At 41.1% G+C, this 17,279-nt stretch overlaps 1 protein-coding gene across 1 annotated transcript in view; it reads right to left on the bottom strand.

Moving 5' to 3' along the window:
* The window catches only part of fstl4 (follistatin-like 4), a 232,505-nt gene that overhangs the window by 193,653 nt on the left and 21,573 nt on the right, over positions 1–17,279 (bottom strand). The window contains exon 3 of the mRNA XM_047607542.1: positions 11,542–11,575. Within this exon, the coding sequence (XP_047463498.1) occupies positions 11,542–11,575 (34 nt within the window). The remainder of the gene's footprint in view (positions 1–11,541; positions 11,576–17,279) is intronic.

The following is a 17,279-nucleotide window of genomic DNA, read 5'->3' as shown; positions in this document are numbered from 1 at the left end:
TCATCCAAGTTCATATTCACTGATCTGATGGTAAACCAACAGATGAGCTCAATGCTACTTTTTTTTTTTTTTTTTCCCCACTGAGGGATTTATGCAAACAAACAACAAGCCTCTTTATCACAAAAAACTCAAGAGCAAACTGGGTACCTCGGCTTTCGAGACTAATCCATCAAAGTGCACCACTTTTTATCTTTTATAATTACTTTTCATATTTTGGAACAGAGGGTCCTCTCTTCTGGTTGCCAATGTCTCTGGCGGTAATACGCTTCTTGTCTCGTGGTAATCACAGCGTCTGAATAACTATTTGTTCAATTATTTTTTTTTTCAAATTAAAAAGCTTTTAATGAACTATTGTGTGTGTGTGTTAAACGGACACGGTGCCAGTTTGCGTGCCTGAAAAATAAGAGCATCATCAGCTCCAATCATGTTTGTCAGTTTTCTGTGAAGTCAGGAAACTACGAAAAATTAAGAGCAACTTTCACACATGTGCGCATGTAAGACTGTGTGCGCTCGAGGAGCACGTTGACGACGTGGAAGTGAAGGAGTGGATGTGTTTATTCGGTTTTAGAAGTGTGACCTGACAGGGGCTTATTATTATTTTCACTTCTCCAGGGGTATGCAAATGCACCTTGTCCTCTGCAAAGTGTTACTGAAGACCTTGCTGGTTGGGATCCACATCACAATAACTCATCAGCACACATGTCTGTGTGTGTATATATATATACACACATATAATATATATGTACTGTATGTGTGTGATAGAGGTAGGGAAGAGCGCAGGAGAACGGAGAGACGGGAGAAGACGGAGCTGAGAGCAACGGCATATAATCTGAATTCAAAAGCAATCATTTTTGTTCTCAGCTCATAAAGCCGTCTGTGGTTGATGGGTAAGGCTGTAAAAATCACGGGGATGAAGGTAAAGGATAGATCAGAAGGGGGCTCGCAGCGATGCTTGCACTCACACGGGAGCAGCTGTACTCGGCCGAGGTTTGACCTCCACAGGGTAAAAAAAGAAAAAAAATTTAAAAATAATATGTCAGGAGCAGAATCCCAGACGCAGTAATTAGACTGAAGCAAACGATAACGAGGCCGGCGTCAGATTTTGGTTATTGTTTGGAGAAACTCCCGGGAAAAAGACTGAGAGTGTGTGAATGCAAGAGTAATTTATACCACACAAACTGTGACTTAATTAACTGATAAACAAAATATGCGACTACAAAGGTCAACCTGGGCACTGAAAGGAGTGAAAGTCTGTTTAATTTAAGTCCATGTAATTAATCAGGTAAGAAAGAAATAATTGTTTATTCATGAAATAAAGTCATTTGTTACATATCAGTGTGACATTGACGACAGAGGTGAGTTCAGGTCGCCAGAGAACTGTAGGAAAACACATTATCAGCCCCAATATGAACCTAAAACGCAAATTTTGAGATGCTTTAAATTATAGGTCTTCAACAGGGGGTCCGCGGCCATTAGAGGGTCCACAGAGGTGCTGCAGAGGGGTCGCAAAATCTTTGGTTGATTAGCCATTTTTTATATGTATTTTTAAAATTTTAATTTCTTTAAATCCACATTAGCATGAATCCAACATATTTTAGTAAAGGGATAAGGGATAGCTTAATACTGAATGCAAAATGATATAATAATATATATTTATAAATAGCACTAGACAGAGTTTAATATAGAACAGATGTAGTAGGCAGGGGGCCGCTACTTAATCTCTCCATCAGTTTGGGTCCTTGGCCCTTAAAAATGTTGAAGACCTTTGGTTTAAATACATCAAGACATTTTTTTTGTGGGTCAGAGTTTTAGGTCTATAATTCAACCTCTTGGAACACGAGTTGTTCGTTTTTGTTTTCTCTTTGGATCTATGCAAATAGTCGTCACATAGGTTGTGTTTTCATGAACGAAACAGTGATACGCTGATCAGGCGTAACATTATGACCACCTTCCTAATATTGTGCCAGTCTCCCTTGTGCCTCCAAAGTAATACAGTTAAAAATCATCAGGTTAGGATATAACATTTGAACTTGTCGAAATATCAAATCATAGTAGCAGAAGTGCAAAAATGCACCGATCAGCCATAACATTATGATGATGTTCATCATGATTTCCTAATGTTGTGTAGGCCTCGAAAACCAGTTGTGACTCATCAGAGAATGGACATGTGAGGGCGTCCTGTGGTGTCTGGGAACACAGTGTTATTAGTGGGGGTCCTTTGAGGGGAGGGGCCTCTGTGGATCATCCCACAGATACTTGATCAGTTTGGGATGTAGTGAATTTGCAGGCCAGGTCAACACCTTGTGCTGTTCTTCATGTATTTTTGAGTTGTTTCTGCCCGGGGTGGCTGCTGCCATCAAGGAGTGTCATTACTATAGGGTGGAGGGGTCTGGTCTGGTCTAGGCAAACGCCAGGTCCAGACGTTTCCCAGCAGAATTTGGTCAATTTACTTCTCCTCTCAGTGGTTTTAATGTTGTGGCAGATCGGTGTATGGCTCATGCTCAGTGAAGATCAGAGGGAGCTGTGAGGATGCTCCCACGTCTTTAAATAAATGTCTACCTTTGCCGGTTGCTTTTTTCCTATATGTCTTTCCGCAGTGTGTTTTTTTTTTTTTTCTCCAGTGTGCGTGTGTGTGTGTGTGTGTGCGTTTGTGTGCAGGCCCACTGGTGCAGCTTGCCCCAGTCACAGCAAAGTGTTATTCAGAGTGCCACTGTCAGTCCCTGGAGAGGTCGTGTGCCCTCCTTAAGCCCTTCAGCAGAGTCTGCAGGCACGCTCAAGATGGAGCTCGCACTGCCAGCACAATTCCCCTTTGTCTTTGACTTTCAGACATTTCTCGGTAAAAAAAAGAAAAAAAAAAAGAAAAATCACAGCACGAAACTTTGTCTGCCCGTAAATTAGATCAGAAAGTAAATGAGCCGTAATTCCTGGCTCAATCAAATTTAGATTCGTGGCGAATGTGAAATATGTGAGATTCATGATATAAATCATAACTTTGAACTTTCAGATATTCAAATTCTGTCTCAATGTCTGATTTTAACAATTTGGTTTCATTTCACCATTCTGATTAAGTCCTCGATGACTCAATGAACTTTTCGCTTTGCAGTCTTTATTGCTGCCGCGGCTTTAATGAAATCATATTTCACAGAGATTTACAATCGGTGACTTACAACTTCCAGCCGTGAAACTTGGGAGTATTTTTGCACGTTGTGACTCTGTAGGACGACGCTGGGAGAGTCGTACGCGTGCGACAGCGTCTTAATATAACAGGCTGTAATTTTTTTTATTTCTTTTTGCACATTGAGTATGAATGTAAGGCTTTTGAAACACTTTGAAACTCCGAAAGTAAAGAAATTTTTTTTTTTTGTTTTTTTTTTTAGCAAGAAAATCTGTAAACTATCATTTATCTTTCAACTTACATTCGCGCCCACATCTCGACAAGGGAACAGTAGCAATGCTCTAAAATATCCCACAGATCAATATGTGCTGCTGCACAGCCGCGTTAACCGTTGGCACTGACAGTTGTATTTACTGTTAAGGTAGAAGATGACGATGAAATATAATCACTAATAAGAAAGTGTGAGATAAAAAAGTTATAAACAGCTTCTTTTTTAAGGTTCCTGTCAAAGACTGAGGAGAGACAAACCAATCAAAAGCATAGTTAGCTTGACTGCTAATGCTAACAGTCTGATAGCACAAACGTGGCTTTTTTTTACACACATGCCAGAAAAGGTTTGTGTTTCTAATCTCTGTCAATAATCTTGTTGTTACATATTACAAATTTTAAGAGGAAGAAACGTTGAGCATATGTGGAGGGAAACAGAAAAAAGAAAGAGGAGAGAGCAGCAGGGGGAATGAGACGAACATGCACCTGTCACTGATCAATACGTCCCCGATCTCGTCCGCCTTGTTTCCTCCCTGTGTAACATTGTTGCCGCATGTCGACTGTAAGTGACTCACTGTGAAGTTTACATAAGCACGAGGCGCTTTAATAAGCACTCAAACTGAGCAAAGCATCTAAAATTAATGCGACTGAAGTGTTTGAGATACCGCACAGCACCAGTGTTGCTCTTTTAATTTATGTTGTGTACGCTAATGCACGGAGGAGGTTTGCATCAGTATTATCACCGAAGCCGCGGCTCCAACTATATATCTTCTCCTTAATCTCGTTTCCTCGTTGCCTCCCTTACGTTTCCTAAAAACATGCAAACCATGTAAAAACTCATCATCTCGATTGCAGAGCATGCTTTCTTTATTTTTTTTTGCAGTGTATTTATATTGTTAAGTGCAGCAGAAAGAAAAAGAAATACCCAGGGATTGAATTACTTTTTGGATCAGTAATGTATTCAATGATAAATGACATAAACAAAAAAAGGGTTTATTTAATTCCTTAAAAACTTTGATGAGTAGACATTAATTCAGAGTAATACAGCCTTTCTTTCATTTAAAGAAGTTCGTTTCCTTTAAGCATCTGGATAATTGCTAACTTGGCAAGAACAACTGAAAAACTTTACTCAGAAGCAAACGAACTAAATGAAATTCTGCGTTAACTGGCACATACGATGCTGATGTAGCTACGGGACATTTCTGGACTGCAGGAACTTCTGCACAGGTTTACATCTATTAAAGACCTAATGCAGTTCATCAGAAATAAAAAACCTATAAGAAGCATCGTTCTTAGGACTCAGTCTTTCCTGTATTTATATATTTTGCAGATCTTTGTTCCATTATCCTGATGAATTTGTGCCTATTGTACCAACCATCATAACAAATTCCTCATGTGTGCGAACATACGTGGCAATAAAGACAGTTGTGATTCTGATTAAGGTTTTGGAGGTAGGTACTTGCTTTCTTACCATAAGAGGAACCTTGAGTCGCCCAAGTGTAGGCAGCTCCTCTATGGTTGGTTATCCTCATAAGTTTGCTTTCTTTCTTTCCAAAAACACGTTGTACTGTCAGTATCAAAGCAACCCAAATGTTCCTGGTGATCCTAGTGCTTCACATTGTTTGGTTATGCTTGTTTACAGTAAAGGAACTGGAACAATCTTTACTATACGTCTTCTTAGCTGAATGGTTTGAGTAGAAATTCGAATCTTCTTACTGAATCTCAGAATCATAAATCCGAGGTCTCGATTAACCCTAAAATCTATAACTTTGACCGTACACAAGGACACAAGACGCGTTAGTGGACTCACCGGATACACTGTGAACTCAGAAAACAGCAGAAACAACGGCTTCGCTCCAGACAGTGAGTCTAAGTAACAGGTTAAATATTGCAACGACACTCAGTATCCTCTGGTATAGTTGGTCAGAGCTTCATACTACAGCAAGTTAATGACCCAACACTTTAGTCCAAGCTCTACCAGAACTACCTCAGGATAAAAACAAGGTGGAAAGCTTGGAAACATGGAGTGAACCATGGCCCAGTCTCTAGACTTTAACCCCATGGAGCTGGTTTGTGATGAGCGAAAGTAAAGCTCCCTATTCAGGGACGTTCTGCACATGCTATGATGACATGAAACATTTTTTTTTTAGCTTTCCACCACTGCCACATTGAATTTCCACCAGTTGAATTGGTCCAACACTGCTAAACAGTCACATTATCAACAACAGCTGCCATACAACATTAGCCTGCTGTTAAATACACGGGCGACCGTACCGGTAACTGGGTTAAGAGTAATACTAAGCTCACAAACGCGTCGACAGCTGTCTTACATTAGATATCACATCAGCTAGAATTTCACTTCACCGCTAAGTTGACAAGGCATTAAGAAAGTGCTGATAGTAAATATTAATCTCAGTTCTGTCTCTCTGCGTGTTCTCTGTCTAATTGGAATACAGCAATTAAATATCTCCAATGAGGTAAAAAGAATTTTAACACTTCCTTCCACACCAGGGAACATTTTCACCCCGTCTTCTCCAGTCTCCTTTAGACAACAGGTTGGCTAACAGGAGGCAGCTTGTCTATAGGTGACTCACTAAAGTCCAGGTGGCGATGTTGTTAACGCGCCCACACATCCGAGGCACTGTCGGACAATATATTGTAGATGTTGTCTAGGAGGACGATCAAAGTGCAACTGTACCAAGTCCCAATGAGGAACACGTACACGAAGATTGCAAATAAACCATTTCCAGATTTCCATTGTTTTTTTTATTCCGTTTCTATGAAGGACAGTTTTTCTAATCAGTCATCTAAATGCAACAAAGCAGAGATTTAGTTTTCAGGAAGCTAAAATAGCCTCATACAGTCTCAAAAACAAAAATACTGTACACAGACCGAGTTATTTACCCGGACGATGACTTTGAATCAGGTCCCTCCCTCCACCCTCTCCATGCCGTTTTCCCTCCTCCCCAGTCATTTGCCGCTTATTAGCGAGTCTCTCTGTCAACCTTGTCCCATCTAATCCTCACCCAATTACAATCTAAATGAACCACAGGACTGCTTAACTTGCTTTGCCTCTTCCCATTGTTTAATTTGTGACGGTAACAAACCCTGATTAGGCCTCTGCAAAGGTTCGTAAATTAGACACTCAAGACCGAATTAATCACTATTCCCTGGGAAGATAAATGGGCAATATTCAATTTTGCCATATGGATCCCACTGACAAGAATAACTCAGAAAAGAACACTAAGGTGGCGACATGTTGACCAGGTGGGGTTTGTGCATCAACGAGCAATGTGTAATTTGTTAAAAGAGTCTGTCTGAGCCTTTCGTAAAAAAAAAACCTTCACATACATTGTTTGCGCCAAAGCAATTTTGACAAGTAGGATCTGCATTCAGGCAGAAGAACTGGGTCAATTTGATTAATGTCAGCATCTCAATGCAAGACTGTGGACACCATAATAAAGACCAGCCAAAGAATGAGAAGAGGAGTGGAAAGGGGAGTCGAGATATAGGAAAAATACGGCATGGTGACTCAGAGGTAGAAAAGGGGGTTTAGAAAAAAAAAAAAAAAAGGAAGTGACAATAAGAATGAAACAAAGAAAATGAGACAAGCGGGCAGCCGGCAGCAGCGGAAACAGACAATCACAAAGAGCTCGGCTGATCATCACCCAAGGAGAAGGAGAGCAAAACAAGAAAATGAAATGCAATTGCCCGATTTTGACAGTGGGTCCAGTTTAGCATACAAACAGGCAGCAGATAATTAGTCTCAAGAGGGAAATCAGAAAACTCTGAGCGGGAAGAAAAGGACAAAATATTCAGGCGGCTGTCCTCAGATGACAGGGGCAGCCACTTCACGGGCCTGCCGCCTGTCGGAGAATCCCTTTACTTTACCGTTACATCACTTTTATCTTATAAGTGAAATAATTAAGTATGTCAGAAAATATTCATTATCAAAGTTTGCAAGTAGCTTATCTTGTTTTGCTGACTGGGTACAAGGTACCCTCTACTCCTACTATGCTACCTCTGAATTAAATAACCTGCCATCAAGAATTTAGTTGTTTTTCATCGCCCACAGTATTTTTAAGGTAGTACTTTAGATGGGAACCGATTATGTCCTGACAATTAGATCTGACGGGCCAATCAAATCGTTTAATTGAGCTTTATGTGGCAAAGGACAGAAGAGCAACAGCGGCAAAGTCTTAGACATCATCTACAAAATAGCATTGATTAGTCGTATCATGATCCAGTTGATGTATTTCTTCTCTGTATTGGTTGAAACCATAGACTGTATATAAATATGGACAACTTCCTTACACTGGAGGGTCACGTTGCAATAGTCACATGTTGATAATGTAGTGTCAAATATCTAATTAAAATGAAATTTATCCAAAACTTGAACATCAGAGTTATATTAACTACTGAAAATGACAGAAAGCATCCTTGAAAAATATTTACTTGATGTGTATTTTAGTGTTTTATTTCCCATAAGCTAACTTGGAGGGGGCGGAGCTTATGACCTATACTGCAACTAATCACCAGGGGGAGCTCTACTTGCTGTGGCTTCAACATCCACAATAAAACCAGATAAATCAGAAAACAAGGCTCAACACAATGTGTTTTCATTTTATCTTGTTAAAGCTCTGCAACCACAGTGAGATGTGTGTCAAGTGAACAAAATCTTTTCTTGTTCCGCTACGGCTCAGAAAACTATTCACTGTTCACCTCACCAACAAAAAGTTCAACAACCGTTACCTCTGTATGCAGTCGACACCACGGTGTGTTAGCAGGTAACTGCTGACTGGTAAATCCTGCTCCGCTGATATGAGAAGAAGGAGCTCAGACTGAACCAGGTATTAAGTCCACATTAAATGTTGCTGGTTGTAAAATAGTATTTGTGTCAATAGCAGTAAAGTTTGTCTGCAGAGCCATTCACGGAGCATTACACATGTTGTCAATACTGATGCTGTCATCCAGTCAAACACAAAAAGACGGAAACTAAACAGAACAAGCGATGAAATTAATACCACAGAAAAGCACAAACATTAATATATACTATACAAATTAGTGATTGACCGATATGGATTTTTTAGGGTCGATACCGATATGTTTATTTCAGCATTAGCTGATTTTTCTGAGCCGATATTTGGAGCTGATACTGCCTTTTCTCCCCAAATTTACATGATAAAAGTGACACAACCAATAAATATGTATATATGTATCCGCTAATGCACCCACGTATCGGCCGATATCGATACCAGCACATTGATATACTGTATCGGCTGACCGATATATCGATATATCTGTGATACAAATTGTTCTGTATCTGTATTACGTTGTTTTTAAGATGATATAGGTAGAGATCTATCTATCTATCTATCTATCTATCTGTCTGTCTGTCTGTCTGTCTGTCTATCTATCTATCTACCTATCTACCTATCTATCTTAAACAGGGCCAAAAGAAGCAACTAAAGTGCGACCTTAAATGCATTCCTGATATCACCAGTTATCATGTACGTCATTAACGCATTTCAAAGTGCTGATATAAAGTTTTCCCTGTCAGCCACATAACTTCCCCGCTATCCTGTTATCACCTTCTCCACTGTAATGACTGGCTGCAAGAAGGACGTGAATCCGATGACACGGAGGCGACATCGGCGTCACAGAAGTGAAACGGGGCTTGAAAAGTTTGAATAACTGCGGCGATGTTTGCAAAATCTCCTCCTCCTCTGTTGGCGGCAAGAGAGGAGCCGGAGAGAAAAGCACTAAACCCTAATCATTGTTGTTCAACGGTCATCAGCATGGGTGATTGTAAAGAGCAATTTGCACATTTAGACAAACACACTGACATTCAGATCAAATGGAAATAACTCGCGTAGACACAGGAAGAAACTAAATGCAGAGATAAAGACCGCAATCCATCATCGCGGCATCACGGCACAGCTACAAATGAACATGCCTAAATTATTTATGCTCTTCTGGTGCCCCCATAAACTTCCAGTAACTGCATACTAAATGTTGCCTGTCAATACCCGTTTTATATGAAGCTGTACGGGAAAAGGCGCTGCACATTCACTGAGCTGCTATAAAATGCTTACAGCTCGCCGAGATGTGGCCGCGCCAGAGAGCCGCCGCGTCTCTGCTGTAGTCATGAGCCAACTCCGTCGTGTTGTGAGTTTATCTGCATGTACATACTGTCAGCGTTCACATCTCCGAAGAGACGCGGGTTGTGTATGGAAACATCTGACGTGGAACGAGCTCAGAGCGCGTTTCACCACCAGCAGAACCAGAAAAAGCGGCAAAGCACACACGGCGAGGAAAGCAATTACTCCACATAATGTAACGTTAAAGGAAATCAACTAACACACATTCGAGGTAAAACAAAAAAAAGCAGATGCTAAATAACAAACAGGAACCAAAGAAATCCTTTGAGTCATTCGGGTCAAAGAGAAGCAGAGACACAGCACTTTACTCAAGAGATGAGGCGGGTAGTGTGCACACAACAACTCATGAGCCGCACAAATGGGTTGAATTAGTAGACAGTAAAGGCATCAAGAGTGTGGAGAAAAACAAACCTCTCCAGTAATAAAATGCACCTGTAACAGCCGAGGACTGAAACTCTTTTGTGGCACCCCTGGTCCTCCAGTAAAAAAAAAAAAAAAAAAAACCACAATAATAATTTCTGTTTTTTATCTGAGACATTTTATGAGGCTGCCAAACATACAACAACAACACTACATTGACAATTACTGCAACCGCGTAAATATGGAGGATTGCACAAAAGAACTCAGTGTTGGTAATAGGGGTGGGTACTGGCAAGGACTTTTCATAATACTTGAGTCACGATACGATACGCATCACGATACTTGAGTCACGATACGATACGTATCACGATACTTGAGTCACGATACGATACATTATTGCAATATTCTACATAGTTTACTGTGAAATTTTAAATGCAGCTTAAAATACACGTTGTATATCCGTACATCAGATGCCAGTGACAATTCATCGGACAAACTGATTGGCCCAAAACACAACTTTTTCCTTTTCTTTTTAAATCGATAGACATTCAAAGACATTCAAAATTAACATTGTATCAGAAGAAAAAGTATCGTGATATATTGATATTTTTTGCCCACCCCTAGTAAGTTGGTAGTGTCATAACTATGGTCATGGCAGGTTTGCTCATCTTACAGCCACACTAGCAAGTGGGGAGGAGCAGAAGGAGGTCAGGAATAAATATCGACCTGGCAATATATCGCAATACTTTTTCTTCCGACACGATATCAATTATAAATGACTTAATATCGATTTTAAAATTCCCGTTTTAGGGCTTGTATTTCAAGCTGCATTTAAAATTTCTCCGTGAACTATGTAGAATAGCGCAATAATAATGTATCGTATCGTGACTCAAGTATCGTGATACGTATCGTATCGCGTGGTCCTTGCCAACACCCACCCCTAGTCAGGAATGTGAAAAAATCTTCACAAGGCATCTGATCAATCACTGTGTAAAACAGGTGACTTGTGAGGCCCAAGTCAAACAAAGATCCGTTTCTCCGCTCTGACATCTGGTTGGCAGCTGAATAATTATTCACCTGACACATACATTTTTCAGCTTATAGGCAGGTTGTCACTTTGAATGAGTGATATAAAAAGTCTGCGCTGTTTGTCTAGGAGAAGGACGGCAGGAGTGGAGAATTACACCATAAACGCAAACTCTATTTGAAACTACACTTTTCTTTCTCAAGTGGTGTCGGATGCCATAAATGAATGGGTGCCAGTCTAATATCTAGTTGGTAAATTATCTCTCGTCATAGAGACATGCTTTCAGGTGCTTTCAAAATTCAAATCTGAAACGCTTCCAAGCACTTTTTTTTTTTCCCCCAGTGGACGGTGCCACCACAAATGCTATGCAGTGGAATTTTTCATATTGTCGCAGTTATATGATTATCTGAGTCTTTCTCATAAAAGGCTGTGTGGTCCATTTTATGGGAGCCATTTAGATTTGGATTACTTTCCAGCAGCATTCCCCCAGTAATCAGAAAACCAAAGTGTATGCCAGAATAACAGCAGAAGAAAAAAAGATTCCGTAATGGAGCACAACATGGCATATTTTGAAAAATGCTGCTTGGTTTGAACACAGTAAGTGTACTCACATTGATCGATGTTCCCGTCCGCTTTCCCCTTCCCCTGCAAACAGAGAACACACACAAAAGTGGTTATTACAGGCTTGGAGGAGTGAGACAAAAAACAGACCTTTCTGCAGCTTTTTCGCCGGCCATTCGTTACTGTGCCTTTTTCCTCTATTCTGGGCCGGGAGACGAAAGGCTGAAAACAAAAGTGAACAGATGGAAAAAAGAATGAATAGAAACGACAAAGAGCGAGTGACAGGGAATATATCGCAGATGACAGCGGAGAAACAAGAGGGACTTTTACAAAAACCGCGTCTCAGAGTCAATACAGTCGCCCCCTAATTTGAAACGGTCTTGTCAACGGGAGGCGAGATGGCAGGTGTTGCCATATTTTACTGAAAAGTTTAACAGGGCGTCAAACAATTGACTGATTTGTCTTTGAATGTGTGCCTGGACGATGGATGGTGTCCAGCAGATAAGTAGATGGAAAAAGAAAAAGTAAATCACTGAGCAGCGTCGTGGAGCAGCAAATAAAATATGAGCCTAAATTCTGACTTCATGTTCCGACACACAGTGTGCGAACTACTAACCTCTGCATAAATTATTAGCTTGAAAGGAGTGGTTTGTAAAAGTTACGCATTTATTTCTGAACCTCGAGTTCTTGCCTGTAGAAGCGACATGGAACAGGAACATCTCTGTATTTAATGATGAAGATATTTGCGAATTTAAGACGCACACATGAAGTATCTAAGAATCCAGACCAACACACTTAGAAGGTGGCATCTCTAGGAAAATCATTTCCTCTCCCAACTGTGTCCATCAGTGTACAGGGGTTCTTTATGCACTGGGAACACCCAGATGTGGAAAGATTCTGGATCTCTGACTTTAGATGACACTCTGGGGGTTCTCACTGACCAGCCACAACATTATGACCACTGAGAGGAGACGTAAATGACATTAACCATCGTGTGACAACTCAGTGTTCCTCTGGGAAACCTTTGGACCTGGCATTCATTCATGTGGCTGTTACTTGGAGCATGAAGAACATCACAAGGTGTTGACCTGGCCTCCACATTCACTATCTAAGTAAGTGTGAGATGATCCACAGACGCCCCTCCCTTTAAAGTTCCCCACTAACAACAGCTGTGTTACCAGACACCAGAGGACACCCTCATGTCCATTCTCTGATGAGTCACAACTGGTTTGGAGGCACAAGGGAAACCTTCACAATATTAGAAAGGTGGTCATAATGTTATGCCTGATCGGTGAATCACTGTTTCGTACATGAAAACGCAACCTGTGTGACAACTATTTGCAAACATCCAAAGAGAAAACAAAAACAAACAACTCGTGTTCCAAGGGGCTGATGATTAGACCTTATATTCTGACCCACTTTGCACTTTTCTATCCTTCAACCATCTTAATATATTTAAAGCATCTCAACATTAGTGTTCGACAATCACAGAGCTGATGAAGAATTTTTCCTAACAACACTGTGTTGCCACATGACACCCTGAGAAGGCCCAGGTCCACTCTCTGATGAGTCACAACGGTTTTAGAGGCACAAAGGAGACCTGCACAATATTAGGAAGGCATCCCAACAGGATGCAGTCTGACACAGACACACACAAAACAGTTTAGCAACAACTTAAAAAACAAAATAACAGCATAAGGCGTTGACCTCCCCAACGAGTCACAACTGTTTTGTTGCAAACATTGTGCAAGGGAGACCTGCACAATATTAGGAAGGTGGTCATAATGTTATGCCTGATCACGTAAGGTCCCACTCTCTCTCCGCTTTTAGTTCTACTTAATGGCGATTCCCCATCTGGATCTTTTGTATTTCATGGTCTGGTCTAACTGCAGCCAAAAAAAATAAAAACTAGATGGCTCTGAAATGGCTAACACCACATTCCCTGACCTGGCAGTGGACTGGCTCTTTTCACGAAATAGCTTTGAATAGTGTTCTGTAGCCAGAAGGCATGAAGCCAGTCCTAAAAACCCTCTGGGCCGGGATGAGGCCCTACAGGCTGCTTAAATAAAGAGAGCCACATGACACTTGTTTAAAACATATATTGTATGTGAGCGTATTTGTATCTGATATCTAATAATAAATGAAGCGGGGAAACTGTGAAATAGCAATGACATAAAGGGAGATAATCTGGATAATCCAAAGCTTTTTATGCACAAGTTGTTAACCGGCAATTTAACATGCAGCGGGCAAAAACAAAGCATCGACGTGCCGCTCAAAAATAGACCAGAAAAAGAAAAAGTCCTCCGATGTATCGCCACTTATCAGAAGAAGCCGATATGTGGCGGCGAATTGAAATGCTGTGACATTTTGCATCGCTGTCCCTCAGTGTGGATGTCACCGGTAATGAGGCTCGGTGATAAAAAAAAAAAAAAAAAAACACGCGTGCGTCTTCCCGGTCTCCTCTCGGCTTCCCCCCCGGAGACCGGGAGCCTCACGAGAAGCACGGTGCAGCTCCGGTGCCTCCTGTCACTGCCTCCCGTCTTCGCTCCTACATCTCTCTTCCCCTGCGCCATCTGTCCGTCTTAATTGCAGACGTGCTTCCTCATGATGGCCGGATAAAATTGAGTGCGCTCATCAGCGCCGCCCTCCATCATCTTGAGTGCCGCTGTTTGATCAATTGATTAGAGAATCAAACCAAGCATAGAGGTGAAAGAGAGGCTGTGTGTTTCTTTCTAAAAATACTTGCTCCCCCCCCCCCTCCTTGCTGTGACTCCCCCACCCCCCCTCCGGCTACATCTCTTCTCTATACTTTTGGCATAAGACATTATTTTCGTAGTAACTCAAGACAACAACCGCAGTGTGACTTATGAAGCTAGGATTTGAAATCTATTTGCACAAATCAGTATCGGTTAATTTTACTCAGTATCGTATCGGAAAGAAAACCTATGGAATCTCTCTCTCTATCTTAAGTTGCTTTCAGTGGGCGGAGAAATTTAAATAATTACCAGCAGAATTTCATTCGAGCAAATAGGCTAAACCCACCGGGGTCTTCAATTAGGGAGGATCCGACGCTTCCCTCCACCGTGTTTCCTCTGTGAAGAGAGGCTGATTATATCGGTGTATTTTTACATGCGAGTCCCGCGGATCGTGTCACAGGTAACGACAAAGCTGAGAGATACGCACGAACGGGAGGAGAGGAAGATTAAACAGCTTTTAGCCTCTCGAGATCGAGGCTGTTTGCTTGACTTCAGCCCCCTTCAGCCTAGGCTTACATCTCTGGCGATAAATAAGTAAGACGTACAAAAATGATGTTTTGCCATGTGTGAGACACGTTATTTTTCAGAGTGGATTTTGGGGGGGTTTCATGTTGAAGGAGCGGAGTTTTCTCAATGTTCTTTTTGAATGCAGAGTGTGAGGAAATGGTTTTCACGTTAGAAAACTTCTGCTGCCGTCATGGAGGAAAGAATCACGTTGGCTAGTGACGAGGTCATTCTGTAGCGACTCTCAACGTCTTCACATCTACAGGAAAACCAAGGAGGAGGCTCAGGGATGTGGTGAAGGTAGTTGGTGTGAGAGAAGAGGATACAGAGTGGTGATGCTCGATACCACCGATTTCCGATACGATATCTGCAATACCGATCCGATACCGATACTTTGTGTAAATACACCATAATGTGTCTGTTAGCGTGTTAGTTACTTTCCACTGTGCTCCTACATTAACTCCAATTACTAAAGTATCAAAAGTATCGACATTTTGATGTCTGGTATCGGAAGTATCGATATTTCAGTATAGTTATATAGGGGTGAAATGGAAGCAGATGATTCGTTGTGACGACCCCTGAAGGGAACAGCAGAGCAGAGCGAAAATGAAGAACCTTCTGAGCTTAGGTGTGGAAGTTAATACACGTGTTGATGGCATCGAAGGAAAGTAAGTGTGAAATATCAATTATTACCACAGGTGCGAACCACAGGAACCTGGAGGTAACATAAATACTGCCAACGGGAAACACGTATCTGATTCATGTCCAAAAAAAACAAAAAAAGTTAAAGCATGACACGGAGCCTACAGTCTTTTTTGTAAAGAGCAATGTTTGTTCCTTACAAAAAAAAAATAATAATAATAATGACATATCGGTGCCATCTTTTTAATTAAGAGCAACTCCACAGACTAATAACAGCAATCACTTTTACACTTCACCACTTTCTACTTCCGCAAACTACATCACAGAGATGTGTTTTTTAATTGGTTTTGGATTGCAGTGGAGCTCTACGCCACAGAGGAAAACAACATATTCTTTGTCGCTGTTGGTCTTTTAACCAGCTTTGGCGACTTTGACGAACTTACACTTAATTGCAACATGGGGGGGATGTTACATGACACAGCAGATCAGAAACTAATAGATTTTCTGGGTCGGGCGGTACTTCTGTTGTGACTTCATATCTTAAAGTAGCACTCAAGACTCCAAATGTCATGGTAGTGTAATGTTATTGACGTTAAGGCCTGGTTCCACATTAGCCAGTCTTATTAGGTTTGTGAAACTGCAAACTCGATAAGATGGCTGTTGAAAAAAAGTATGGTTGAACCTTGAAACGCCTAAACACCCGCACAGAACAAGAATCTGACATTGCTGCACAGAGACTGACATTTTGAGGGAATCCAATGTGAACAACAGGGCATTTCAAGCCAAGCTGTGTCTCTTATGAAGTCTCCTCGCTCCGTTAAATGAGCTGCTATGCCTTTCACTCAAAGGGCCCATTTGGCTGTACTGCATGTGCCCACTTACTCTCACTGCGTCTCCCTTCAGTTCTTAATTCTAGGCAGTAACAAAGCCTTTTTGCTTGTGCGCCAGTTCACCATTGCTGTACGTATATATAGTGTGTTGCGGTTTGAGAGGATTTGATCATGTTGATGATATTGCCTGATTAGGACAAGGAGGCATTCCCAAGATGTAAACCTCAGATTCAGACGGAAAGAACACAGAATAGTGCAACTTTCAACCATACAGTGAATGTACACCGACCAGCCACAACATTATGGCGGCAGCAGCCATGCTCAACTCAGGATGCAGTCTGACACAGACACACACAAAACAGTTTAGCAACAACTTAAAAAACAAAATAACAGCACAAGGCATTGACCTCCCCAACGAGTCACAACTGTTTTGTTGCAAATATTGTGCAAGGGAGACCTGCACAATATTAGGAAGGTGGTTTTAATGTTATGCCTGATTGGTGTTGACTGCTGTTTATTGATACAGGCTGACTGGAGTCAATATCATTAATGACACGTATACCAGAGTGAGCATTATTTAGGCTATGGTGGGTGGATATAGTCCCATCAGTCAACTTTTTGAAATAACGCTCATAGTCTTGGGGAGTGAGTGTATTAATATATTCTCTTAAATATTAGTTTTCCTCGTCCATTCCAGTTAAAAAAGTCTGTTAAAATATGCTTACCCACATTTATGTTAGAGATGTTTTGCCTCCAGCTAAGCCCCGCCCCTCAAAATAGTCACATTGTTTACAATCTGTGAATGGGTCTATTGATATAATAGTATATTAATAATAATAACAGCCACATACTCCATTATGCCGTGTTTTTTATCCTTTCCAGCTCTATCTTATGAAGCAGAGGAAGCTCAAATAGATGTGTGATGTTTTATAGTTTTTATGGACTTACTTCTTAGAACTGGAGACAATTACACTTTCTATCACACCTGTCCTAAAATTGGAATTTTCTAAATCTCTCTTCTTTTTTTTTTTTTCATCTGCACTAATGACTAATGAC

Source organism: Mugil cephalus, chromosome 15 (genome assembly GCF_022458985.1).
Source record: "Mugil cephalus isolate CIBA_MC_2020 chromosome 15, CIBA_Mcephalus_1.1, whole genome shotgun sequence".
NCBI classification, from domain to species: domain Eukaryota; kingdom Metazoa; phylum Chordata; class Actinopteri; order Mugiliformes; family Mugilidae; genus Mugil; species Mugil cephalus.
This window is presented reverse-complemented; position numbering and strand designations above follow the sequence as displayed.